The following is a 27,419-nucleotide window of genomic DNA, read 5'->3' as shown; positions in this document are numbered from 1 at the left end:
ATCAACTTGTTTGTCAGTAGCCTGACTATATACATGTACATTATATGTACACTGCATATACAGATCTATCATAAATGTTGGCAGCGTCTTCCATATTGCCGTCTATAGTTTTGCTACTTCCTGTCTATAAAATACAGCCGGTGACAGTAATATATCTAAACGTTATATATTTCATTCTTTTTTTTTAATAGGGGTACATTATTATTTTGCCTTCAGTGAAAGTCTCATCATATGATTTTTAGAACTTTCAAAATAAATCATTCAACAACAATATTTTCAAAGAAAATCCATTTTTATCTGTTTATTGTTCGGTGTCTTTACTATGGCACATTTCTTTAAGACTAAGAAAATAAAACTGCATTCATAACTCATTAAGAGCAGTTTGCGATAGAGTACTGTGTGCATATTTTCTCTGAGGTCATCTCTTGGTATTCCGGCTCCTGATCTAAAGACGAGCCTAATAAAACATAAACGTATACAATGTACATAATTATTATTTTATTTATAAAAAAACCCAACTCAAAAAACGACCTAAATACCCCCTAAGAACCTCGTTGTTACGTGCAAGTCCATCCTAAACGTAACCTAGCTTGCGTGAGGTTAACTTGTTGACGTAGAATATTTAAAATTAAGTAATCGGTATGAGATATATATAGAATATCACACTCTAATGTTGATCTCGGACCTGGGATTGGCCCCGAGAGTTGATCTCGGCCCGAGCCCGTAGGGCGAGGGCCGAGATCAACTCTCGGGGCCAATCCCAGGTCCGAGATCAACATTAGAGTGTGATATTGTTTATATCATATACCTAAAACACAACAAGTTGATAAACATTTTTTTAAAAATTGGGGTGGGGGTTGGTTATTGACCCAAACATAAATACATGGTATACTGTACAACGATATTTGACTATTTCATTCCTTCAGTGAGTTTACTTTAATGGTTATGTTTCCAGTACTATTGGCATGGTGAAACATACTAAAGTCTGGGTTTTGTAGCTTTATTCCATTGCTGGTCACGATAATTGGATGATTAATTATGGACATCCCCTCATGTGGTCTAGAATTAACTGAACTGCTTGGCTGAGAAACTCGTCATATCTATCGCTGTGTTGTTCATGTACATGTATATCCTTTTAAGCAGCTCTTAGGGGCCTGTTAATTGATTGAGGGCGAAGCCCTCTCACGGCCCGAAGGGCCGTGAGAGCGGAGCTCTCCCTATAGGTAACACGTATATATATACATGTTTAAAAGAAAAATATAGGAAAACAATGAAAAATTAAACCATACCTATGGAACTTGAAAATTTTGGTACTAATGGCGTCGAATCGAATACTATCGCGTGGACATGTATTTCTCCATTTTGAATCTCGTCTACCCTAGTTCACGTCGTTCTGAGATGTTACAAAAATCGTAAAAGCATGTAAATCTTATTTTTTTAAATCATATATAATCACTCCACCATTAACGCCATGTTTGTTGTTGTGGTTCAGACGCTATGTTTGTAAATCTGCTAAAATACGACGCTGAATATGACGTCACAATGTACTGTTTACATCATTTGCGTTATATTTCCCGCGTTCAATATATAGGTGGATCAAATCATGCTAACTTCGGGTTGTTTTTGTTCTGTTTTGGATATAGATACTAATGCCAAATTTTTTTTGCTTCGCCCTCAAACACGGTCACGCCGTAAAACATATTACTAAAATTGGAAATAAGTGAATTATTTTTATTTATTTTTTCGGATTTACCAAACTCGCCCGTTTTCAATATTTCATGTAATTTGTAAAAGTTGTAGAACTTTGTTTACGTGGCGTCATCGTATGAACGGGAATGTTTACAGATCTGATGCTGCTATTTCTTTGCTTAGGGAATGTTACCTTATACTGAAGTACGTTTTTTTTTTTTTTACCGTTTCCCATCTGTTTAGCATCTATTAGTCGTTGAAATACGTCGGAAGATAATGGTTCTGCTTTTCTCGTTTTATTGCCAAGTCCTCGGGATTTTAGATTTCAGAAATCGTTTTAAACTTTAAAGCAGTTTTCTACATCAAAATTGCCGTAAATTAACATTTTATCTCCATTAGGACCGGAAATTTCTGAAAATGCTTCAGTATCACCCTCCATAATCCTCCTACTGTTTTCTGTCGCCTAGAACGTTGATTGCTTTTAAATGAAGTTATAACGTGTTATTGTTCTAAATAAACAATTGTTACTTGGGTTACCCCCCTTTGCTTAGATACTCGCTACAATTTAGCGCTGTTTTTGAAATTTTGTCGTGGAAGAAAGTATTATATTTGAAAAAAATTGTGTCTAACATAATTTTTTCATGTAGTTATGTTAGATTTCAAAAGATTAAAGAAGAAATAGCCATTTGAAATTTGAGGGCGAGGCAGCCCCTTGACAACGGGCCGAGACAGAGATATATCATATACCTAGTAGTGTATCAGCCCTGATACACCTATCTTGGCTAGGGTGAGACAGCTGCAAGTAGGTAGGGCTGTCTCGCCCTAAGGGCCGAGATATCTCTGTCTCGGCCCGTTGTCAAGGGGCTGTCTCGCCCTCAAATTTCAAATGGCTATTTCTTCTTTAATCTTTTGAAATCTAACATAACTACATGAAAAAATGATGTTAGACACAATTTTTTTCATATATAATACTTTCTTCCACGACAAAATTTAATTTAAGCAGAAAAATTAAATAAAAACGTTTTTGAAAACAGCGCTAAATTGTAGCGAGTATCTAAGCAAAGGGGGGTAACCCAAGTAACAATTGTTTATTTAGAACAATAACACGTTTAACTTCATTTCAAAACAATCAACGTTCTAGGTGACAGAAAACAGTAGGAGGATTATGGAGGGTGATACTGAAGCATTTTCAGAAATCCCCGGTCCTAATGGAGATAAAATGTTAATTTACAGCAATTTTGATGTAGAAAACTGTTTTAAAACGATTTCTGAAATCTAAAATCCCGAGGACTTGGCAATAAAACGAGAAAAGTAGAACCATTATCTTCCAACGTATTTCAACGACTTATAGATGCTAAACAGATGGGAAACGGTAAAAAAAAAAAACTTACTTCAGTATAAGGTAACATTCCTTAAGCAAAGAAATAGCAGCATCAGATCTGTAAACATTCCCGTTCATACGATGACGCCACGTAAACAAAGTTCTACAACTCTTACAAATTATATGAAATATTGAAAACGGGCGAGTTTGGTAAATCCGAAAAAATAAATAAAAATCAGCAATGGAATAAAGCTACAAAACCCAGACTTTAGCATGTTTCACAATGTCAATAGTACTGGAAACGTAACCATTAAAGTAAACTCTCTGAAGGAATGAAATAGTCAAATATCGTTGTACAGTATACCATGTATTTATGTTTGGGTCAATGACCCCACCCCCCCCCCCCCCCACCCCCAATTTAAAAAAAAATGTTTTTCAACTTGTTGTGTTTTAGGTATATGATATAAACAATATCACACTTTAATTAATGTTGATCTCGGACCTGGGATTGCCCCTCGAGTGATCTCGGCCCTCGCCCTACGGGCTCGGGCCGAGATCAACTCTCGGGGCCAATCCCAGGTCCGAGATCAACATTAGAGTGTGATATTCTATATATGTCGGCCCTTAGGGCGAGACAGCCCTGCCTACTTGCAGCTGTCTCACCCTAGCCAAGATAGGTGTATCAGGGCTGATACACTACTAGGTATATGATATATAGAACATACATGTATATAATCATTCTGGGATTTCATTTTGTGATTTATCTAACTTGTTGAAATGATGTACATATATTCGTTCGGCAAAGCTTCGTGAATATAAACACCATTTCAACTCGTTCGATAAAGCGCATAATCAAGAAATAATTTTGATTTTTGAAAATACATGAAAGTATGAATACAGTGCTTCTCGCTGCCATACTTCATAAAGAGTGTTAGGCATAAATTTTCAAAAAAATGAATTCATCTTTTGCTTTCATTTCTGTCGGAATTTCCGGCGGTTAAGATATACGTACTATATTTATCAAGATCAATACGTGCATTGTTCACAACTGCAGCGCATTCATGAGGAAATGACTATCATTACAATTGGTAAAGATATCAAAGACAAAATCATTGAAAATGTACACATTTTTCAATCTCAACAAGGGATAGTCCACGTGACTTCAACATAAGATGACTTACCTGTAATCAACGTGTGCATGCCACAGTAGTTGGTACTGCCATCAAAATAGGCGTAGGGATTTATAGATATAGAGAAACCCTAAAGCATTTATAAAGACACGGAATAGATCCTCCTATAGTGAATGTTCAGTGATTTTCCATTCTTGTCATGATTTCATTCATAAAGTTTATCTAGAAAGATTTTTCCTTTTAATGACCTTTCCTTTGCAAATATTTGGATCATATCAAGGCATAAGAAAGGGATACCTACATTGACATGGCAACCATTGGTGCCATTCCGAAACCTGAATATAATGGCGTTTATATAATCAAGGGACGTAACTCTGTGCTTTACTCGAACGCTATCCAGTTCATCTTCTGTAATCTACAGGATATAGCATAACTCACTGATGAAATTGTCGTGTAAAGCACATCTGAAATGTTTCTTATTAAATTGTATCGTTTTATTATGTTGTTATGGTGCATGTACGTACCTCGTAATTGCATTTGTCGTCTTGGCAATTCGTAGCTGTGGACCATTCCTGGATCTGAGATATTAGTGCTGCTTCTACTTCACTACATTGTATACCAAATATTCTACAACATTGAATGAAATATGTAAATCAAGTATTGATTAATTTTTTACTCAAATGGAGGCCTGTGGTCGGCGCTTACGGCCATTGAGCAGTGAGGGTTCGTTATCGTGCCACACCTATTGTGACACGGGACATCCGTTTGTAAGGTCATCTGCGAGGACCCGTGACATTCACACCTGATGCCGAGTGTTTGCTGTTGGAACTGTCACTACCTGTTTTACCGACTTAGGTCTTTCGCAACCGGAATTCGAACCACAACCTTCCGCTTGTGAGGTAAACGTTCTACCTTTAGACCACCGCGGCATGTAGGTTAAGGGTTGAAATGTTATCTAATAATCTAAAAAAACCTAAAACATGATTCCATAATTATAGCTCGTACAGTCAACATATAGCTCAAACATCTACAGTAAACATATACCTCAAACATCTACAGTTAACATTAACTCAAACAACTACAGTTAACATATAACTCAACTACAGTAAACATATAACTCAAACACCTACAGTTAACATATAACTCAAACATCTACAGTTAACATATAACTCAAACAACTACAGTTAACATATATAACTCAAACAACTACAGTTAACATATAACTCAAACATCTACAGTTAACATGTAACTCAAATATCTACAGTTAACATATAACTCAAACATCTACAGTTAACATATATAACTCAAACAACTACAGTTAACATGTAACTCAAACATCTACAGTTAACATATAACTCAAACATCTACAGTTAACATGTAACTCAAATATCTACAGTTAACATGTAACTCAAACAACTACAGTTAACATATAACTCAACTACAGTTAACATATAACTCAAACATCTACAGTTAACATATAACTCAAACATCTACAGTTAACATATAACTCAAACATCTACAGTTAACATATATAACTCAAACAACTACAGTTAACATATATAACTCAAACAACTACAGTTAACATATAACTCAAACATCTACAGTTAACATATAACTCAAACATCTACAGTTAACATGTAACTCAAATATCTACAGTTAACATATAACTCAAACAACTACAGTTAACATGTAACTCAAACATCTACAGTTAACATATAACTCAAACATCTACAGTTAACATGTAACTCAAATATCTACAGTTAACATATAACTCAAACATCTACAGTTAACTTATAACTCAAATATCTACAGTTAACATATAACTCAAACATCTACAGTTAACATATAACTCAACTACAGTTAACATATAACTCAAACAACTACAGTTAACATATAACTCAACTACAGGTAACATATAACTCAAACATCTACAGTTAACATATAACTCAAACAACTACAGGTAACATATAACTCAAACATCTACAGTTAACATATAACTCAAACATCTACAGTTAACATATAACTCAAACATCTACAGTTAACATATACCTTAACTACAGTTAACATATAACTCAACTACAGTTAACATATAACTCAAACAACTACAGTTAACATATAACTCAAACATCTACATTTAACATATAACTCAAACATCTACAGTTAACATATAACTCAAACAACTACAGTTAACATATAACTCAACTACAGTTAACATATAACTCAACTACAGTTAACATATAACTCAAACATCTACAGTGAACATATAACTCAAGTACAGTTAACATATAACTCAAACAACTACAGTTAACACATAACTCAAACATCTACATTTAACATATACCTTAACTACAGTTAACATATAACTCAACTACAGTTAACATATAACTCAAACAACTACAGTTAACATATACCTTAACTACAGTTAACATATAACTCAAACATCTACAGTGAACATATAACTCAACTACAGTTAACATATAACTTAAACAACTACAGTTAACATATAACTCAAACAACTACAGTTAACATATAACTCAACCACAGTTAACATATAGCTCAAACATCTACAGTTAACATGTGACTCAACTACAGTTAACATATAACTCAAACAACTACAGTTAACATATAACTCAAACATCTACAGTTAACATATAACTCAAATAACTACAGCTAACATATAACTCAACTACAGTTAACATATAACTCAAACATCTACAGTTAACATATAACTGAAACATCTACAGTTAACATGTAACTCAACTACAGTTAACATATAACTCAAACATCTACAGTTAACATATAACTCAACTACAGTTAACATATAACTCAACTACAGTTAACATATAACTTAAACAACTACAGTTAACATATAACTCAAACAACTACAGTTAACATATAACTCAACCACAGTTAACATATAACTCAAACATCTACAGTTAACATGTAACTCAACTACAGTTAACATATAACTCAAACAACTACAGTTAACATATAACTCAAACATCTACAGTTAACATATAACTCAAATAACTACAGCTAACATATAACTCAACTACAGTTAACATATAACTCAAACATCTACAGTTAACATATAACTGAAACATCTACAGTTAACATGTAACTCAACTACAGTTAACATATAACTCAAACATCTACAGTTAACATATAACTCAACTACAGTTAACATATAACTCAACTACAGTTAACACATAACTCAACTACAGTTAACACATAACTCAAACATCTACAGTTAACATATAACTCAACTACAGTTAACATATAACTCAACTACAGTTAACATATAACTCAAACAACTACAGTTAACATATAACTCAAACATCTACAGTTAACATATAACTCAACTACAGTTAACATATAACTCAAACATCTACAGTTAACATATAACTCAAACATCTACAGTTAGCATATAACTCAAACAACTACAGTTAACATATAACTCAAACAACTACAGTTAACATATAACTCAAACAACTACAGTTAACACATAACTCAACTACAGTTAACATATAACTCAAACATCTATAGTTAACATTAACTCAAACATCTACAGTTAACATATAACTCAACTACAGTTAACATATATAACTCAAACATCTACAGTTAACATATAACTCAGACATCTACAGTTAACATATATAACTCAAACATCTACAGTTAACATATAACTCAAACATCTACAGTTATCATATAACTCAAACATCTACAGTTAACATATAACTCAAACATCTACAGTTAGCATATAACTCAAACAACTACAGTTAACATATAACTCAAACAACTACAGTTAACATATAACTCAAACAACTACAGTTAACACATAACTCAACTACAGTTAACATATAACTCAAACATCTATAGTTAACATTAACTCAAACATCTACAGTTAACATATAACTCAACTACAGTTAACATATATAACTCAAACATCTACAGTTAACATATAACTCAGACATCTACAGTTAACATATATAACTCAAACATCTACAGTTAACATATAACTCAAACATCTACAGTTATCATATAACTCAAACATCTACAGTTAACATATATAACTCAAACAACTACAGTTAACATATATAACTCAAACAACTACAGTTAACATATATAACTCAAACATCTACAGTTAACATATAACTCAAACAACTACAGTTAACATATAACTCAACTACAGTTAACATATAACTCAAACATCTACAGTTAACATATAACTCAAACATCTACAGTTAACATATAACTCAAACAACTACAGTGAAGAGAAAACCTTATTACTCCATTAGCTTGCCTGATATTGATGACAAAGGTATGCAGTTAAAACATAAACCAGCCCCCCCCCCCCGCCCCCAGCATCATAACCCCGCCCCGTTAGCTTGTCAAAAATTGAGAACAAACAACAACAGTTAAAACTTTCCGTTAGCTAGCTTACCAATAACAGTTAAAACATAGCCCCGCCCATTTTCATTTACTTAACATTACAAAAAAAACGACCATATAGTCAAAACATAACCACGTCCACGTTAGCTAACCTTGTGTTGACAACGAACGACCACAGTTAAATCCTAACCTCTCTCCCACTAGTTAGGCTACCAATGATAAAAATCGACAATCATAGAGTTAGAACATAACCCCACCCCTTAGCTACACTGTAGCCTAACATTGAGATCAACCCGTACAGTTGAAACACGATCACCTCGCCCCTATCAGCTAGACTAACACTGATACATGTAACAATCGACCACAATTAAAAATAACCCTATTCCCATTAGCTAGAAGCGACTGCAGTTAAAACATAACTCCGCCCCGATCAGCTAGCCTAACACTGATAACAAATTACTACAGCTAAAACATAGCTCCACTCCTTTTAGTATAAGCCCTAATCCGTCACGTCTATCACAAACCTTAACCTTTTGTCTGTACTACACTTTGGTTTACCGTTTGAAACAAATAATGGATTTTGATATCGCTTATATTTCGCAATACATGAGTACATGAGTAAACTCAGGTGACCTATTGCAACAATCTAATCAAAATTAGATGTTAGATGCGCTCACATACTTTGTGTAGCGAGTATGTGAGCGGATCTAATATCTAATTTTAATTAGAATGCCTTTTGCAATTGGTTGTCGTCCGTCGTCATGCCTTAACAATTGAACATTTTTAACTTCTTCTTTATAACTACCAGTCCAATTCTTTTCAAATGCATGAAGTATCTTTGGGACAAGGGGGACATAAATTTAAGGACTCCAGTACCCCTGGGGCCTTAGGGGCGGGGCAAAAAATGTCCAAAATTGATCAATTTAAAAAAAAATCCTCTTCCCAAGAACCGCACATGTTTAAGAAAAACTAAATGCATGATGATGTAGAGCATGGGAAAGTTTCTACCAAAATTGTAAATTTCATGATCCACGGGGTAGGGGTTCTGACCTCAGGGCGAGGCCAAATTTACTACATAGTGTTTATGTGTAAAACACTTACATAACATCTTCTTTAGTACTATTGATACTAAATTGAAACTAAAAGGATATTTAGAAAGAGCTGGTAGTCCTTTACCAAAATTGTAAATTTGATGATCCCAGGGGTGGGGTTTTGGTATCAGGGTGGGGCCAAAATGGTCAGTTATTAAATGTGTGAACAATGGTCATTTTTAACTTCTTCTTGGTAACTACTATACCAATTCTTTTCAAATTTGGTATGAAGCATCTTAGGGACAAAGGGAACATGAATTGTAAATTTCAGGATTCCTGCACCCCTGGAACCCCAGAGACGGGGCAAAAACTGCCCAAAATTGACCAATTTTTAAAAATCTTCTCTAGAACCGCACATGTTTAAGAAAAACTAAATGCATTAAGATGTAAAGCAGGAAGGCTTCTACCAAAATTGTAAATTTCATGATCCCCGGAGTAGGGGTTTTGACTCCAAGGTGGGTTCAAGCTTAATACATGTTTATAGTGTTTATGTGTAAGTTTGCTGATGCTGTATCAAATCTAAATGCATACTAAGGAATAGCAGAAGATGTCCCCCCCCCCCCCTAAAAAAAATGGTGAATTTCACAACCCAGGGTTTTGACTCTAGGATGGGTCCAAATTAGTCATATCTTTTAATGTTAATACACCTATCATATTATGTGAAGCCTTTCACCAGTGTATGCACTTATGAGGGCATTGAAGTTGTAAGAACACATCTTGTACTATACTTTTGCTGAATGTTAAAATTTAGCTTAGATATTCAGAACAGGAATTTGTGTCTAGATTTCATAGCCCTTGGGAGTAGTGATAATTTTTCACTAGTACTCAGGTGACCGATAAGGCCTGTGGGCCTCTTGTTGCAATATTGCGGAATAAACGTTTAGACACATTTTTCGCCAAGAATCAATTGTTTTATATAATAATAACAACATTTATCTAAGTACTAAGATAACATATACACAATTAGTTGACATCGCTACCCCCCCCCCCCCCCCCAAAAATCCAGGACCTTCAAGCAGTGCAAAATTATTAATAACCATTAATGCATGCATCCGCAAAATTAGAGGCTTAAGAGAATTAGATAAATGTACTTTACCATTTACTTTACAATTCTAAATAGATAAGTGTTCATTACCAATCTATCAGGATGCATGACGAGGTCTGTCGTTAGTCAAAAACAAACCCTGCGTCCCTAGGGAAAGTAGGCTAAATGTGAAAAAGTAATAGGCCATCCTTGATAATAGTTAGCATCGCCGAAGATTTGTTGACTGATCATACCGATAAGACTGACCTTATAAAAGTACTTGTATCTGACATAATTACAGAATGTCATATGTCGGAAGGTTAGTGGCTTCTTATCGAAATTCTAAATTTCTACACCAAAGCATTGGTGCAGAACGTGATCGAAACTGGTGTGTTCAGTTTTCATTAAAGTTTTCCTCGATGTAAAAATGTTTAACTAATGGTAACATATCACTGGTATGTAATAACAATTTATCTTATACAAGTGGTGTATATTGCAAGTGAGATAAAGCCTAGCTTTATCACACGCCCATTTGATAACGCACTTCCGGTCCGAACTACTTTTGACACTGTCCCCGCTTGGATGACCTATTGTCTGTGTTTATGCGTATCGACGCATGAAATAAAGCGTATAACTTGTTATTTTGTATTTCTTTAGAATTTCTTTTAACGATCAATAACTACGTTAAACTAGGCCTAATCAAAAATTACAACCAGAAAACAAAGAGATGTCCACACTATTATCATCAACAAGGAATCGACCGCCTACTGGACAGGCCTAATCGAAAGTACCTCGACATGCTGCGGTACCAAGCATTTACAAGCACAATCTCTTTTCTTTAGAGCCATATTGAAAGTAATAATCTCAACAGCTTTTAGCCTTTACTTTCTCAGGATTTCCTCTCACCCTCAGATCCAAAGAAACCACGTGAATAAAATCCAAAATACACGAACACTTCTACTTTTCATTGTAAACTGTTGAACATTCTAATATTATTAAATATCATTTTTATTGATCGTTGTTACACACGTTTATTTCAAAAAGACGGCGACATCAAACTTTTATCAAAAGGTCAGGCCTACGTCAAAAAATAAATACTCAGTCAATAGTTGTTATTTTGTTGGAATGGCAAAACCATTATTAATTATACACTATGGGCGCACTTGTTTCATCATCCGGGTCAAGCCGGTTGATACTTCCGGAAGCGGGTAAGTACAGAGTGTAACTTGTTTCGAGTATTTTTAAGCCGCCGGTCGACCGAAAAGTAGCCCGGATCTCCCGATAAATTTAGAGCGGGCACATGGAAAACAATATGGCGGAAAATAGAGATAAACATTTTCTTGCTCGTTATTTATCCATTTTTCATTCATTAAAAGAGTTTAAATTTCAATAAGCATAAAGTAGTGAGGTAAGAGTTAAGTTTTTTGACATTTTTGTTTCCGAATGTTCGATGATACGATCAACACTGCTTCTATGTGGAAGTCTCAGCTCAGTCTGCAGTGTTTGTGAACAAAATGTTTGAATAGAAAACTGATTATCAATTATGATTTTTAAAACTTAAATGGGTAACATTTTATGAAATCTGTTTTGCAGATATTCTTTGAAAAATAAATAATTTTTGTTTTTACATTTTGATATATATTCGGCCGATTTCCCACTCCTTTCGCAAGACAAACCGGGTCAAAAAGTCACGTGATAAAAGTGAACCAGGTCGTCGTCGCCCGGATTTCTGAAACAAGTGCGCCCATTTAATCCCTTCTACAACAATTTTCATCTATTGTTTCTTTTACAAAAATGCCCTTTGTAATATACATGAATCGATTATAAGCGCACTGTTTTTTCCCGCGTAAGGAAGATTAATAAGTACAACGCCTGGGCCACGGATTCAAACACATTCAATCAGCTGTTTCTACCATACTGCGGATCATCTCAAAATTAAGCGAAAAGAAGACGTATGAGATAAATAGAACATCTGTAATTGCGTATTCTGATATTTTCGTTTATCCAACTCGTCGATATGGTGTATTTATTCGCTCGGCAAGAGTCGCGAATAAATAAACCATATCAACTCGTTGGATAAACCAATTAAATATCAAAACATGCAATATAGATATCCTCTATATATCTGACCAGGACCCGGTATCATTACGATTATTGTGAGATAATTTATGATTCAATGCAGAGTCCCTACATTATTTTATCATTATGGGAATAGTATGTGTGGAGGGTAATTTACAGTTTGAGAGCTCTGTATAGCTCATGTTATTTGTTGTTACTTGTACACAGTGCCGACTTTAAATAAAATTTACTTACTTACGGAAATTTTGCAATCGAGAATTTAGTGTAAATTACCCCCCCCCCCCCCTTGTGTAAATTTCCACGTTTACAGTAGACAGTGCAGTGTTCCTTCTCTCCGAACTCGCGCGTTCCATCAGTGGAATAAAGGGAACTAACTCGTGAAATTAATAGTGGGACTGAGTCAAACCTCCATGACATCGTACAGGGATATCAGGTCATTCTGGCACGCTGAAATGCTGGCTTTTTCGGCGGATGAGGAAAATTCGACAAAAATGAAAATTTCTATTTAGCTACACTTGTTAAATGAAATTGCTCCAAAAGCTAAAAAAATTAAATTACTTTCTGCGAAAAATTCGCTGAAGATTTCCGATGCCGAAATTCCCCCGATATACGGTATGGTAATCTTTGGAAATTTTCTTCTTGACTCCTGGGCCCAGTTGCACGAAGATGAGTTTAACTGACAGTTAACGTTTAGTTAACGCAATATAAATGTAAGAGTTAATCGAAAATTAACTGTCCCTTAAAGTTAACTAACAGTAGCCTTACTGGATCCTGGGCATCAAACCAAGTAATATCGAGTAATGAATAATATAAAAAATGTGAAAACCATGACCCCTGGGTCAAGTATCCAGGTACTTCAACGGCTTCTATTGCTTAATTTAAAAAATGCATATCTTAAAAAAAAATCTTCGATTCCTGGACCCAGTTTCACAAATGTTCGTTAAGTTTATCTGACAGTTAACTTCACGTTAACAATATATAAATGTAAGAGTTAATGACAAGTTAACTGTTAGTTAAAGTTAACTAACTTTCGTGCAACTGACCTTTCTTGTTTATGTTAAACTTTCCATTGTTTTGTGACCTTTTAACTCTTTGTACTTGTAAATCTTTTGATTCAGAAGTAGATTCCCCCATCACGTGATTTCATCAAACCATGGTTTTTAAACCAAGTGAATACGCAACATGAGATGTCACAGTCATCACTGGTTAGATATTTTGACTATAGAACGGAACTCTGGTTTATACATTGAAAATGCATTCCTTCTCATCCAGTCCGGGGCATCAGCCAATAAAATTGAGAGCATAGTAAAATGATCTGATTTGATTAGAACATATTTTATTGTATAAATATACAAAGGGATTGGTTAAAAGTTCTAGCAACTTTGAAAAATAAATTGACTGGCTACCTAACATGGCTATACGTTAACAAACGGATTTTCGAGTCGCATGGGGCTTTAATGAATATTTGAAGGCAAGTTTGGACACATGTTAGTGGGAAAACGTGTAAGGAATTTTTATGTTAACATTTTGAGACGGCAATATAAGAATTTTAGTGATACATGGACTCATCCGTGCTCAGATTTGTTTGCTCCGTGAATTGCAAGATTTTATAAGGGGTGGCTCTGTAACTCTCTGGTACATTGTATGTCAAATGTTACAATATGACACATGAGTTCAAACTCCCTCCGTTCGATTAAAATTTAAACTCGGATAGCCCGGGTTCGTCCTCGGGTATAAACCGAAGTCGCCCTTAGACATTCAAAGAACCACTAAATGCACCTCCTATACAGAAGAGCTGTTATCTCAAAAGGGGCGTATTTAAACCCTGCACCTTTTTCTTCAGTTGTCTCTCCTTTTAAAAACTCGATCAAGGAGGAAATTGTAGCAGCGGGTATAGGCATATATACTGTAATACAATATCTGAACACCGGTCTTTCTGGTATATATGATTTATTCAAAACATTAGGACATTGTACATATTAGTATTTTTCACAGTTGGCGCTGGAGAATTGAGTACAGATCTTGTCTGAGGTAGTCTCGGCGAATCCTGACACCTGGTGCAAGGCAGAACCTGTAATGTATGGAAAATAGCGTTACTTGCTATCTGGATTTTGTATGTTTTGGGATTTGACCAATGCTAATGATCTGACAGACAGATAGACCGAGCAAACCAATGTTGCCATCAATGTTCGATCTCGCGAGAAAAATGATTTTTATGAAAGTCTTTCAATTGTAGGCTACACACTATTCAGTATGAACAATATCATATTCAGGATGGATTCTTGTTATCATTCAGACAAATTAGTTGATATGTGTGTATTTTGTGTGGGTCATAGAGCCACACACTGAAGTTGACTGAACACTAAAAATGGGGTCTAAGGAACTTGAATTATAAGGGACAATATTTTCAGTCGTGAGTGGAATCAATGACTTAGTAAAAATATCACTTTATTCTCTCATTTGACTAATTTCAAAGTACCGACTTTTGTATCTAGTAAAACCAAATCGCAATCTGAACCAAATCGAAGACAGGAACTATTTTCAAAACTATGGGAAGAAGTTATAACTGATAAAAGTAACGGGGCATAGTAAATTTGTCGGATATCTTGAACTTGTTATCCCTATGGAGCTATTTTATATGCCATACTTATAACATTTTCTTGAGGAAATTTGTTTTAGAAAATAATTTTTCTGTGTCATACATTATCCACTACCTCTACCCTATTTTGTTAATTATACATCTTATCACACCAGTGTTATTGTATAAACTTCCAAAGAATTCCTAGTAATGGAAGTGCGATGTATAACAGAAATAACGATCAATGCGCAGAAGTAAAAAAATTATCAGAGGAAATTCGATTTACTTTATATCTTATTGAGTTTATCAAATGCTTATGAGTTTTGTTAAACAAACAGACATAAATCTGGTCATCATAAGTGATTATGCTGCAAATTAAGACAAAATTTGACATAGATTACAAGTTTATATTTGTTATATATTGGAATTGCAAGATTCTTTGGTATAAAAAAGAGCGTGACATTGAAATAACCTTGACCCCCCAAAAAGCGGCCACACCCACTTTTCTGCATCTCAAAAGAATGTACAGTACATGGCATGCATACAAAATATAATAACTCAAGCAATCAATTTATGATTATTACACAAGGTAAGGGAAAATCTCACAAGAGGAAAATATTTGCGATTCCATGTGTGTATCATCGTTTAACTTGGCGATAATAAAAGCATCGGAAGTATAACCGGATATTACGTCATTAATCAGCTTGGTTACTTACCTGTGATAAGGTTGCGGAGATTACAGTAATTTGTGCTGGAGTCGAGGTGAGCGTACCAGGTCTCCGAAGTAGAATATCCCTGAAACAAATTTAGTACACCCATTAAACTGACTCATCCTGATACACATATATTTTATTTCTCGTACGAAATTACAAAAGAAGTTAAAATAATAAATTTCTCTCTCTCTCTCTCTCTCTCTCTCTCTCTCTCTCTCTCTCTCTCTGTGTCTGTCTCTCTGTCTGTCTCTCTCTCTCTCCATTGCTGTGGAAGCAAGACTTATGAAAAAAATTGTTAATTGATGATATTTCCTTGCTTCAAACTTACATGAACTTTGCAAGAAGAAGCGTCGGTGGGAGTAAAGGTGAAGGTCAGGTCATCCACGTAATGGTGGACGGGGGTGGTGTGGGTGGCAGTCAGAGTGTTGCTGTTATCGCTTTTGAACTGAAATATCAAGAAAACAATAAACAACATTAACAGTGTCAATATATTCTCAGCACAAAACAGTTCAAAGTAAAGCAGAAATACAAACAGAAAAATGTATCCAACTTCATAAAACGTGCTAAGATTAGAAATACGTAGAAAAGTGAGGAAAACGAACAGTGATCAATTTCATAACTCCTGTTAGGAATACAAAATAGAGAGTTGGGGCAAACACGGACCCCTGAATATACCAGAGGTGGGATCAGGTGCCTATGAATAGTAAGCATTCCCTGTTGACCGGCCACATCCGCCGTGAGTCCTCTATCTTGATCAGGTAAACGGAGTAATTAGAATCAGTATGTAAAGAAATATAGCGAGTAATTATATAATTCTATGTCCCTCTTGCTTAAATAGTGGAAGACCCAGGCCTATTTCTTTATAAAGAGGTTAGTCCGCTCGGACAGATGTCATGTGTGGCCTAATGAAAAAAAAAATCGTAACACTAACAACTCATACAGGTGCCCCCTTTCACGTACTAGTTGAAGTATTTTACATGATAGTGGGTGTAGTTGTAATTTGCCTTCACTTTGTAGTGATATCATTATTTGAATTCATGGATTAGTTAATAATAGGGACGATTCCTAAGCAGTGACAGTCTGTATAGGTTAATGTCCGAGCACCTCTCCATTCTTCAAAAGCAATGGATCCGAGGTCCCCATAGGACTATAATTGCTTTTAAGGAATGGAGAGGAAAGAAGACATTGACCTACCTAAATTCAACCCCAATTCAAATCTAACTATAATTGTAACTCATATTAGGAAATTCTTTCAATAAATTTTAAAAATACTATCAAATATCAGAATTATATTTTATTATGAAAATTATTCTTTACATTTTGCTGACAGTGACAGAGGACAGGGGGAGGGGGAGTAGGGGGAACGTGTTCATTAAAAAAGTAATATTCAAATCAACAGAACATTGCTAAGTAGTTGTCAGAAGCTCTCCATACCTGAAAAATACTGGAGCGCTATTACCAAAGAATGACATCACAGCTTGATTTTAACTAATTTATTATTGTTCTAGACATTGATGATAATAGACCCTGAAACGTGCTACTACACCTTAAAAACGAACCGAACCGTTCCGTGCAAGAAACGAACCGTACCGTTCAAGAAACGTACCGTACCGTGCAAAGAACGAACCGTACCGTTCAAGAAACGAACCGTACCGTTCAGAAAACGAACCGTACCGTTCATAAAGCGTACCGAACCGTACCGTGCAACTGGTGTAGTAGCACGTTTCAGGGTCTGTAATTCTAGAGGGTTTTGTATTGGAGGGCTCAACGTGATAATAATTGAACCACCAGCGCGACTATTTATCACGCCTCAGAAAAATTGTTGAAATCTAATTGGTCAGATCTTGGTCACATGAAGCCGTGAAAAAAACCTTATAATGCGAGTAAAATCCGTATTGGGCGAGTAATTTTATTTATCGTCGGGTTCGACTTGCAGCCGTGTCAAAAGGAAAGACATTTGACTAAGTTGTATGATATAGACCCCCACATATACAGTTAGAGGTCTTCGGCGTGATAAATTCGTTACACAGTTAGTTAGTGACCTGATACGGAAAAATACATGGTGTGAAAAGAAAACCCGTATCGGGCTCGGCTAACTGTGTAACTAATAGTGTGCCCCGGATTCTAAGAATAACGTCCTGTCATTGGATAAATCGTGGCACGTGACTGTCGTATATCATTACATATTAGGTTTGTAACTGACTATCTACAGATATATATACTGGAGGGCGAGGCAAGGCGAAATTAAAGTAATAATGTAAATAAATCATCACCAATATGTTCTATTGTAACATGATAACCCTCTAGCTTACCGTGTACAGGCACTTCTCTCCTCCGCTGGCGCAGCCATCTGCTGACGTCCACGCCGCAATCTGAGCCTTAATCTTTGTCTTTACGTCATCACAAGAAGTTCCAAAAGTCCTGTCGGAAAAAATCGTTTTCTCGAAGCCGAAATATGCAATATAGTAACATTTTTAAATCATTTAGTTGGAAAACGTTTAACGATTTGTAATCTGGGTCTTAGTACACCTGTACACGGAGCGAACAATTTGATTAAGATCAGATCTTTGATCCGCTCCGGTAATATTACATCGCTACACTACACAATTTAGTAACACAATACTAACGGAGCAGATCAAAGATCTGATTTTAATCAGACTGACAGAGCTTAGTGACCTCAAACCACATTAACAGCATCTAGAGAAGACGGGGAAATAAAATGAGAATAATGTGGCATGATTTCTTGAAATGATAGATGTACATACCAGTCAACCTTGCAGGACGCGTGGGCTGGGCCTCCAAGAAGAAAAGCGTAAGAGCTTCCGAGAAAGGCGAACACTATGCAGCATACGGCGGACTTCATCGTGGAATTGTGTCCTTTATGAGGTTAACCTGGAGTGAGAAAGTAAAGGTAAAATACAGTAATATAAGCCAACTCGTGAAAGATAAGAAACGAAGAGATCCCACGTGGTGGTACATGTACTAGGCCTCGTTATGATAAAAACACATGCGTTTCTGCTCCATGCCCCTCCCCCTTCCCCATATTAAACACCATTACACAAGAAAAGATGTTTTTTTTTTTTTTTTTTTTTTTTTTTTTTTTTTTTTAAGAACTGGTCCAAGTCTCTATGCAAATATGAATTATTAAAAATATTTCCTCGCCGTGTTTGTCCGTGCTTTATAAGGTACAATGAATAGTAATTTCGACCCCTCTTGTCGCTCAATGCTTTATTTTTTATACAATTTGTTACTGAGATCTTATACTAAGGGATTTTGTGTGTGAAATTTTATCCTACGTTTTGTAGATCATGTTTCCAAAGTTATCTCCCTTGATTGAACTGTTACGAAAGCGCGTAAAATCATAAAGATAAGGAAAATATATTTCTTACTGTAGTTTGAATAAGAGAGCATTGAGAAAATATCGAATTGATCCTACATGTGTAAATTCATGGCAAAGTATGCAATTTATGAATATCTGTCCAATTTCCGTTAGAATAGGTACTCGGTACTCTTTGCTTGTCGTAAGAGGCGACTAAATGGGGCGGTCTTTCGGATGAGACGGTAAAAACCGAGGCCATTGTGGCACGATAAATAGAGGCTATTTAATGTTTTGTTGTTGGATATAGAATTTATTTTACGAGACAGGATTTTAAAAAAGTACATGTATTTTCATGGATGCGAAGCACAAGTGAATATATGAAAAACAACTGTTTCGCGAGTGAAATAAATTCTATATCGAACAACTAAACATTGAATCTTTTGTTTATTACATTTTCTTCGGTTTTTCCTTAAGCTGTATGTTTCCATTGTATGTTGACGTTCAAAACAATATTGCGCAGAAAATATAATAGTACCTTGAGAAATATGCAAAGTATATAAAAATCAATACATTTAAACAATACGACAACTTTAATTCAATTTTATTTTGGGTATTCAAATAAAGAACATGAAAAATTAATTCTATATAACCTGAAATGAAGGTGATCGTATGTATCGTGGATGAAGTAAATATGCATATCGCAAGATTTGAATTTCATCGCTTTCAAACTCGAAAACTTTTAATTAAAAGATATATCATTATAGCATGGTTACGAATGATTTTGTGGGTCCCTTTTTGTTTTGAAATCTTTCACCATAGATGGGTGAACTTTCTTTCTACACACAGGTGTCCATTTTACAAAAAAAAAAAAAAAAAATATCAATAATTACTATCTAATTCTTAATCTAATTCTTATTGTCAAAATGTGATCAAGCTTGTTATTTATGACATACATGGGTACACGAAAAATCTCGCTAAAAAATCAGATTTCTCTATTTTTCTAAACAGAACAGCAATTCTTAAAAAGTCTTAATTATTTTACCCGAAATTTTGTATGAAAACGAGGCATCAGTATTCACGAATTTGATTTTCCGTATATCAAGTGTAAAAAGGTCATCATTTATTTCCAATCTACTAGTACTGAGCTTTTTAAAATATCTATAGGTATTGTGGGAAGACATATGCATGGGCATGTATTTATTGATTGGCGTTGTTTAGATCTATATTGTGTTGACACCAACAGACAAACCGAGTTTATGCAAATAAATCGTAATTAAATTCTAAGTGCAAAAAGGTTATGTTTAACACACTGTAGCTCAATAACAAGCGCTATGGCCCCGGTTTTTCTTTTACAATCCTAATTTCCTTTAATGTAATAAGCCACTAAAAATTGACAATACTACAATACCCAGGTGCAAACCTCTTTTGACTTTTATCTAGTATAAAATGAGTACATGTATTTTGAATGCAAACTTGTTGCGTTACATTTCAAGGATAAATATCAAAAGAATATAATTGTATCAATTTAATAAAAATAAGACAGGGCTTGAGAAATAAATTCGCATTAAATCATTGCAAAGCTGTCATTTTCTATAAATCTATAGTAGGGAAAAAAAGATTTGATAATTGGTACTAATTTTGTTAAAGCATACAAAAGCCTTTGTATGTACATGTATACATACTTCCTAGCAGCCAACAAAGGACGTTCCTGATTCACCCCACCCCACCTCCTTCTCTCCCAGTATTTCAATCTGAAATTGGAGATTTTTAAAAGAAAATGTCTTATTACTATCTTTAGAATTTAGAACATAATTTATGAACCATTCTAATCGCTTGTCTTTCATTTGTGAAATCCTGGACCTACCACGTTCCCATTTTTAACAAAATTAGTATAATTTAAAATCAATATAGATCTACATGCACCTGCAAATGATGTGACACTGTCGATAGATAAAGTGACATTAAGAAAGCTAGAATAGTGAACTCCAAATACCAGATCCCGGAAACTACTTTAAATCATCAACGACGATTAATTTTATCAAGCGAGCGCGAAAGGAAATTTCTAAACAAGTTGTAATGTATAGAGAAGAGATGTGATGATTTTATTTCATTTAATTAATTGTGATGAGTAAACAATTAAAAGTATGGAATCTATATTTTATCTAGCACTATAGATTAAGATGACAACAGCGTGGCTAGACAATTTACCGGATGAATTAAAATTGATCTTAACGAACAATTCTAACAGTGGCTGTTGCTACAATAAACATGACAAGCAAATATCATTTACATACTAACATTCATGTAAAGTTTGGAAATTTTTACAACGACTATCTTAGCCAGAAATCTTTTACAACTAATAGTTACAATAATGAATATACTTACTGAATACAAAGATACCGAAATTGATCTGTATTTCACCGAAAGCGCTACATTGCACGTTTCACTATAACGCTGAAAAAACAACATATGGCATTCATGACGTCACAAAGACAAAATAGGTACAGCATTTATCGTAACTACTCGGCTATTTCCGTAGCGTTACATAAATCGAAGATTCAAAATTAAAAAAAAAATATTTTCAATCCGTATACAACGTCACACTGGAGGAGTCGTCATTGTGGATCACGAGGGCTCAGTAATCAGAGGGCTCGGCTCAGAAGCAGAACAAGCGTAGTATCAAGAAAAATGACAAACGCAAGCAGTTTGACTCCCGTCTCGTAGAACACTGCATTGACAAACGTCAATCTAATTAAAATCAGATCCTAGGATACATTCACAATAATAGGCAGAGTATACGGCGCGGATCTAAGAAGTCTGATTTTAATTAGATTGTGACAAACGCGTAGGTGACCTAAACTTCACGACACAGTAAAAAATAAAAAAGAAGCATGAAGCATAGTCCTTGCGGGATGCCAATTTTTAGCCCTCATGCGACACACTAAAAATTGGTACGAGTTTGTGAAAATTGCATGTGAAATGTGAGAAAAAGGACGATATACTAACCAACAAGCATACTATCAAGATATACATACTCGCTATCAAACAAATCAAATAGGCAAAGAGATGAAATGACCAAAATATAAGGGATTAAATCATCAATTTTAACACTGTAGACCTACTCGTGAAACGCGAACGGAGTGTTTGAGGTAAATACGGGCTTCTGAAATTCGGTGACAAATTTGATTGATCAAGATATATTTACAACATTCTATGCAATATGATGATTACAGAAATATTGTGTATTCTATGAGAAAATCAATCTCATACTCGGGGATACTGCGTTTGTACGGCTTCGTAGCCGAGCTCTCGTGATCCACAGTGACGTCTCCTCGATTGTGACGTTGTATACGGTGATTTCATGTAAAATTTTTGCTGCTATTAGGGTATTACTGTCTTACTAACATAATTTATTTTGCAGATTGATACAGGTGAAAATCCCAGTGAATAGCCGTGTTTCGAGTTCCTCCGGAACACCCGGGATTTTTCGTATTTAGCCACGCCGGTCACGTGATATGAGCAAAATGTTCCACAGGGGTACTTCCGGTTAATTTTGTTTACACTGGTAACAAAATTGTTTTTGACAAAATATAGATTTTGCGGCACAAACTGTCGCAAATCAGATAAAGGATATCAAGGGATATATATTTACTTGGGAATATGTCAAAGTTTACCTTTTCCCAAACCCGGGAAAAGCGTTCACGCAGAGGAAACGATGGCGTCATTTGTGTAGAAAACCACGAGCAGCCGAAATTGAGTGCGATTATTACATTCCGTGAAAGCTGAACCAACAAAGAAACATCATTGTTCTAGCCAGTTTCCTTATATTAACTTTTAGGAAAACCAAGAGGTTTGTACTGACTCTTAAAAATGTAATATAGACTGTGCAAAATCTTGTCAATCTTAAGAATAGGTATACTTGTACCCTCATCCACATCTGAGCAGTGTATGTATTTTACAACGGTGTTCATGTGACATTAAATAGACAATTTCAATTATGAACTTATGGTTCAGGCTCATAAAAATTACGAAGCAATTTCACAAGGGAGTGAGAGGGGGGGGGGGGGGTATATATATCTGCCAATTAAATAAAATATGAGAACACCAGATAATATATCCCTACGGATCTATACTAGAATTTGCATGATCATTTATTCAAGCTCTATACCGATGGTTCATTCACTGCAAAATTTTGAATTATATCAAAGAACATTGATCTTTTCTCCAACTTTTAATACCAATCAAGCACAGGCAATATGCATCGCTTGGGGGGTACTCTTTAATAGTAAATTCGAACACAAGTGATGCATATTGCCTGTGCAATCAAGGTACTTTGCATGTACATGTACATCAGATATGTACATTTCCACTCAAACCACTTATATACAAGAATGGAACCAGCTGAACATGAGCCAGGTTATATATTATGTATTTGCTCTCCTACCCCTTTGATTCAGTACTGTGTAAGGAAATATACTATTGGGTATATATATATTTTAAAAAGAATAACAAAGAACAACAATTTTCATTCATATTTCATTCAACATATATATACACAGGTTGATAACAATGGCTGATCTGCATATAATGACTGCTAGTTATTGGCTGGTATGCAGTGAAAGGGAGCTAAAAAGGAGTAAAAAGTTCATATCAGCCAGGTGAGAATTAATTTCTTCTTTTTTGTGTGTTATACATATGTAATTCTTTTCTTTTGCTGCTTCAAATCTTGTGTATTTGAAAATTTTCAGTCTAATATTTTGGCAATGTTATAGGTAGTGTGGCTTAAATAAACCAGTGTTAAGGAATATCCAGTAATGGCATGATATCATGAGAGTTTGGCATACCGACATTCAGATGATTAATGATGAAACTGAAGACCTCAAGTGAAAGGCATGGAAAATGATCCTGTTCCCATATACCTGAAAAAGAGGAGGGATGCCACAATATTGATAATAGACTTTTGTCAATTTGAGAAGCAAAGATGTAAAAAAATAAAATAAAAATAATAATAATGCTGAAATTATAATTCATGTATTTGTTAAAAATACTGTTCACTGTACATACATGTATATTTTTTTTTAACTTATTTGGAAATACATGAAGTAATTCATATTAAAACTGTGAATGTATGAGTTTTCATGATTTTATTTATATTTAAGTCAATTCACCTTTTTCAAACTTTTGATGCATATGACGGATTTCCTCTGCATTGCTATATCTATCAGGCCCAGCACAATCTCTATATTTAGCTATATAGTTTTATAAAGCTATTTCAAACAGCTTCATTAAGCTAGTTTCGATTAAATTTCTTAAGTGCAATGACACATAACAATATACATGTACTTTGAACTAACCACAACACTATTCTAGGTATAGATCATATGTCATTTTAAGAATTTTCATGAAAAGAGAATTTCTTTTGTATTGATAACTGTCCACTACCTTGTGTGTGTCGAAGCTTTGATAAGTATATGATGACTTTACAATGTGGAATCTGTAACAACTTAATAATCCTAAACATTTGACAATTTTGAATCAAAATTCTTCCTAAGGTACATAGTTTAAGAAGCTTTTTTTGTTTGCAGTGTGTTGTTTCAAGTACAAGGATGACATATTTTCACTTAGAAATTCAATTTTTATGCTTTAAAAATATATTTGATAGAAGATTTGAAATAGTTATATCAAGCAATTTCAATTAGCTTTACAAAGCTATATAGCTTGATTAGCATATTTATATAGCTAAGTATACTAGAGATTGTGCTGGACCAGTCTATGAGCACAAAATTGAAATTATGTTGCTGAAAGGAATAATATTACCTTAATCATGATCAGATATATATTTTGTTCAGTGATATAAATATGAGCAGTAATCACAAATACCTACTGGATTGTGAAAAGTCAATAAAATGACTACAACAATAAATAGTCATGCTAAAAATTCTTCCAATTACATGAGTATATCATTAAAAGTCGAACTCCAAAGACTTAATCTGTAACACAAGTATTAGTTGATAAATAATTATTTTCAAATTAGACAGCATATTGACTATACCCAAGTAGATAATTTTATCCTCGCCCACATATGGCTATATCATTGCACTTAGAAACCCAGTCTAATTCAATCTAAACTAGCTTTAAATAATAAAGCCATTTCAAATACCTATAATATTATAGCTAATCTATTACTTTTCACTGTGTATTGTCATTATCTAAATTTTATATCAATAATTATCAGGTCCAGTCCAAAGACTATTTCTACCTATGTAGCTACTTATAGCTACCTAGGTATTTAAACCTACTCCAGGTAGCTATTTTTACCTACGTTTTCCTTTACTTGCATTTCGTGGCCAAACTCAGGAACGGCGCAACATGGTGTGTACCAAATTTCTTGATTCACTTATACTGACATTGAATACCACAAAAATATTGGACAAAAAATGATTACTTTCAAATTTGCATCAATAACTGCACCCACTTCCATTCTCTAGGAACTTAGGATCAAAGATACATGATAAGAAGTCTAGAATGTTTTACAAATCTTTATTAATTTTAAAGTTAACATTCATGCACTCTTACATTAAAAGTTTTTGAGTCGATTTTTCATGCAATTTCCTCTACATTTTCCACCCTCGTAAAGTATTTAAATTTACACTCTGAATTTTGTGATGCACATGCACATGATACATAAAACGACTGACCTGTTTAAAAGATGTGCCTTAATTATTATTTATTTATATCTTTAAAAACATGTAAAAGTAGCTACTTTAAGTAGCTTTAAATACCTAGGTAGCTATTAATAGCTACGTAGGTAGAAATAGTCTTTGGAATGGACCTGGTTATATATGTTACATGTTTATGCCCATTTTGGCCCTGATTTGGTAACGTAAATTCTATTTCACATAGGCCCTAGACTGTACTGGACCCGAGTGGACCTAATGCCTGCTTTATGAAGCAGTGCACATTGTGTTTTGTATATATATAAAATGTCGTCATAATTTTCATTTTACCTGTTTGACAGGTTTCAGTGAGTCTAATACGTTCTTTTCCTTTACCCCTCCGGTTACTAGACAGCTGGGCCTTGTGCGAGTTACACGACATGCATCGTCTTCTGTTCTTGACGAAGTCTTTCATTGTATTTCGTAGATCAATAGTAGCTTATCAAACGCTCATAAACAAATATGTACCGCATACACCCCAAACTATTAAATGTGTATTTCAATTTCATGATGATCGACAAAATTAAGCCTAGGCCTAATACACGAAGTGTCGACTGTTGGTAAACAACGATAAACCGGAAGTAACCCTGTGGAACATTTTTGACGCGGCGTGACTAAACACAGAATAAACACTGTGTTCCGGAGTAACTCGAAACACGGCTATTGTGCATGCGAATGTACATATATTTAATGCAAGATTTGAAACGCAAAACATCAAATCGGCCGCTGAAATTTTAGTAATTCTAATTAGCCAAGGAATCAAACAGCAATTGTAGTATGACATTTTTTAAAATTTAGAAATGGAAACAGAAGACACAATTCTAAATACTCATTTTATATATGTAAGACTCCAAAGTGCGATGGTCACGCCAAAACCCGATGGTCTGCGCCAATCCCCGATGGTGTGACACGCCAAAGTGCGATGGTCCACACTCATGCGCCAAAGTGAGATGGTCTGACACGCCAAAGTGCGATGGTGTGACACGCCGAAATGCATTGGTTTGTAAACGACAGTGTTTTGGTACAGACTGTACCAACCGTATGTTGTTTCACTAAAATATCAGTGCAAAACACATGCATAAAAAATAAGAAGTTTAACTTATTACATTACCATTTAGTTAATTTTCCAACGCGAAATCGTATGGAATGTTTTGCATTATAGCATATCTCCAGGATTTTGTTACGTGCAAGGTGAAGATAACGAACAGTGATCAATCTCATAACTCCTACGTGTACGTCACAAGTAATAAATGATCATGTATTAAAGAATGTTTGGACGAAGTAGATAGTTCGATAAGAAATGTACTTTGCCGGTCCATGTTGCATTTTTGAAAGACGTTAAGAATGACGTCACAATGACGTGACGT

General features: G+C 34.7%; 2 protein-coding genes and 2 long non-coding RNA genes across 5 annotated transcripts; 1 reads left to right on the top strand and 3 right to left on the bottom strand.

Moving 5' to 3' along the window:
* Positions 1–316: 316 nt before the first annotated feature.
* On the bottom strand, positions 317–11,446 carry LOC125666363 (uncharacterized). The gene is made up of 5 exons (XM_048899533.1): positions 11,439–11,446; positions 4,665–4,767; positions 4,442–4,555; positions 4,192–4,270; positions 317–457 (listed from the first exon to the last, which is right to left on the bottom strand). The coding sequence occupies exons 1-5, from the start codon at positions 11,444–11,446 to the stop codon at positions 372–374; spliced, it is 390 nt and encodes a 129-aa protein (XP_048755490.1). The 3' UTR covers positions 317–371.
* A 3,213-nt stretch (positions 11,447–14,659) lies between these two features.
* Positions 14,660–19,008, bottom strand: LOC125666773 (uncharacterized). Its single transcript, XM_048900057.2, has 5 exons — positions 18,783–19,008; positions 18,330–18,438; positions 16,346–16,462; positions 16,021–16,099; positions 14,660–14,797 (listed from the first exon to the last, which is right to left on the bottom strand). Exons 1-5 carry the CDS (start codon positions 18,878–18,880, stop codon positions 14,706–14,708), a joined length of 495 nt encoding a protein of 164 aa, XP_048756014.1. The 5' UTR covers positions 18,881–19,008; the 3' UTR covers positions 14,660–14,705.
* A 3,778-nt stretch (positions 19,009–22,786) lies between these two features.
* On the top strand, positions 22,787–24,465 carry LOC130050931 (uncharacterized). The gene is made up of 2 exons (XR_008799318.1): positions 22,787–23,186; positions 23,896–24,465. It is a non-coding gene; the product is annotated as an uncharacterized LOC130050931 (long non-coding RNA).
* On the bottom strand, positions 23,859–26,712 carry LOC130050930 (uncharacterized). Of its 2 annotated transcripts, XR_008799317.1 has the most exons (3): positions 26,344–26,712; positions 24,181–24,255; positions 23,859–23,962 (listed from the first exon to the last, which is right to left on the bottom strand). It is a non-coding gene; the product is annotated as an uncharacterized LOC130050930 (long non-coding RNA). The 2 variants fall into 2 exon arrangements; XR_008799316.1 differs by having other exon boundaries at positions 23,859–24,255.
* Positions 26,713–27,419: the final 707 nt, after the last annotated feature.

This window comes from Ostrea edulis, chromosome 10 (genome assembly GCF_947568905.1).
Source record: "Ostrea edulis chromosome 10, xbOstEdul1.1, whole genome shotgun sequence".
Classification (NCBI taxonomy): domain Eukaryota; kingdom Metazoa; phylum Mollusca; class Bivalvia; order Ostreida; family Ostreidae; genus Ostrea; species Ostrea edulis.
The sequence above is the reverse complement of the archived record's forward strand: the minus strand, read 5'-3'. Positions and strand labels throughout refer to the sequence as shown.

What these genes read in the sequence shown, in the direction of transcription:
- LOC125666363 (XM_048899533.1), bottom strand. An exon ending in ACGACAAATGCAATTACGAG is followed by an intron (nt 4,556 to 4,664) that starts GTACGTACATGC and finishes TATATCCTGTAG; the next exon opens with ATTACAGAAGATGAACTGGA. An exon ending in CATGCACACGTTGATTACAG is followed by an intron (nt 458 to 4,191) that starts GTAAGTCATCTT and finishes ATGTTTTATTAG; the next exon opens with GCTCGTCTTTAGATCAGGAG.
- LOC125666773 (XM_048900057.2), bottom strand. Translation starts at nt 18,880, where the DNA reads ATGAAGTCCGCCGTATGCTGCATAGTGTTCGCCTTTCTCGGAAGCTCT. An exon ending in GCGTCCTGCAAGGTTGACTG is followed by an intron (nt 18,439 to 18,782) that starts GTATGTACATCT and finishes TTTTTCCGACAG; the next exon opens with GACTTTTGGAACTTCTTGTG. An exon ending in CTTCTTCTTGCAAAGTTCAT is followed by an intron (nt 16,100 to 16,345) that starts GTAAGTTTGAAG and finishes AATTTGTTTCAG; the next exon opens with GGATATTCTACTTCGGAGAC.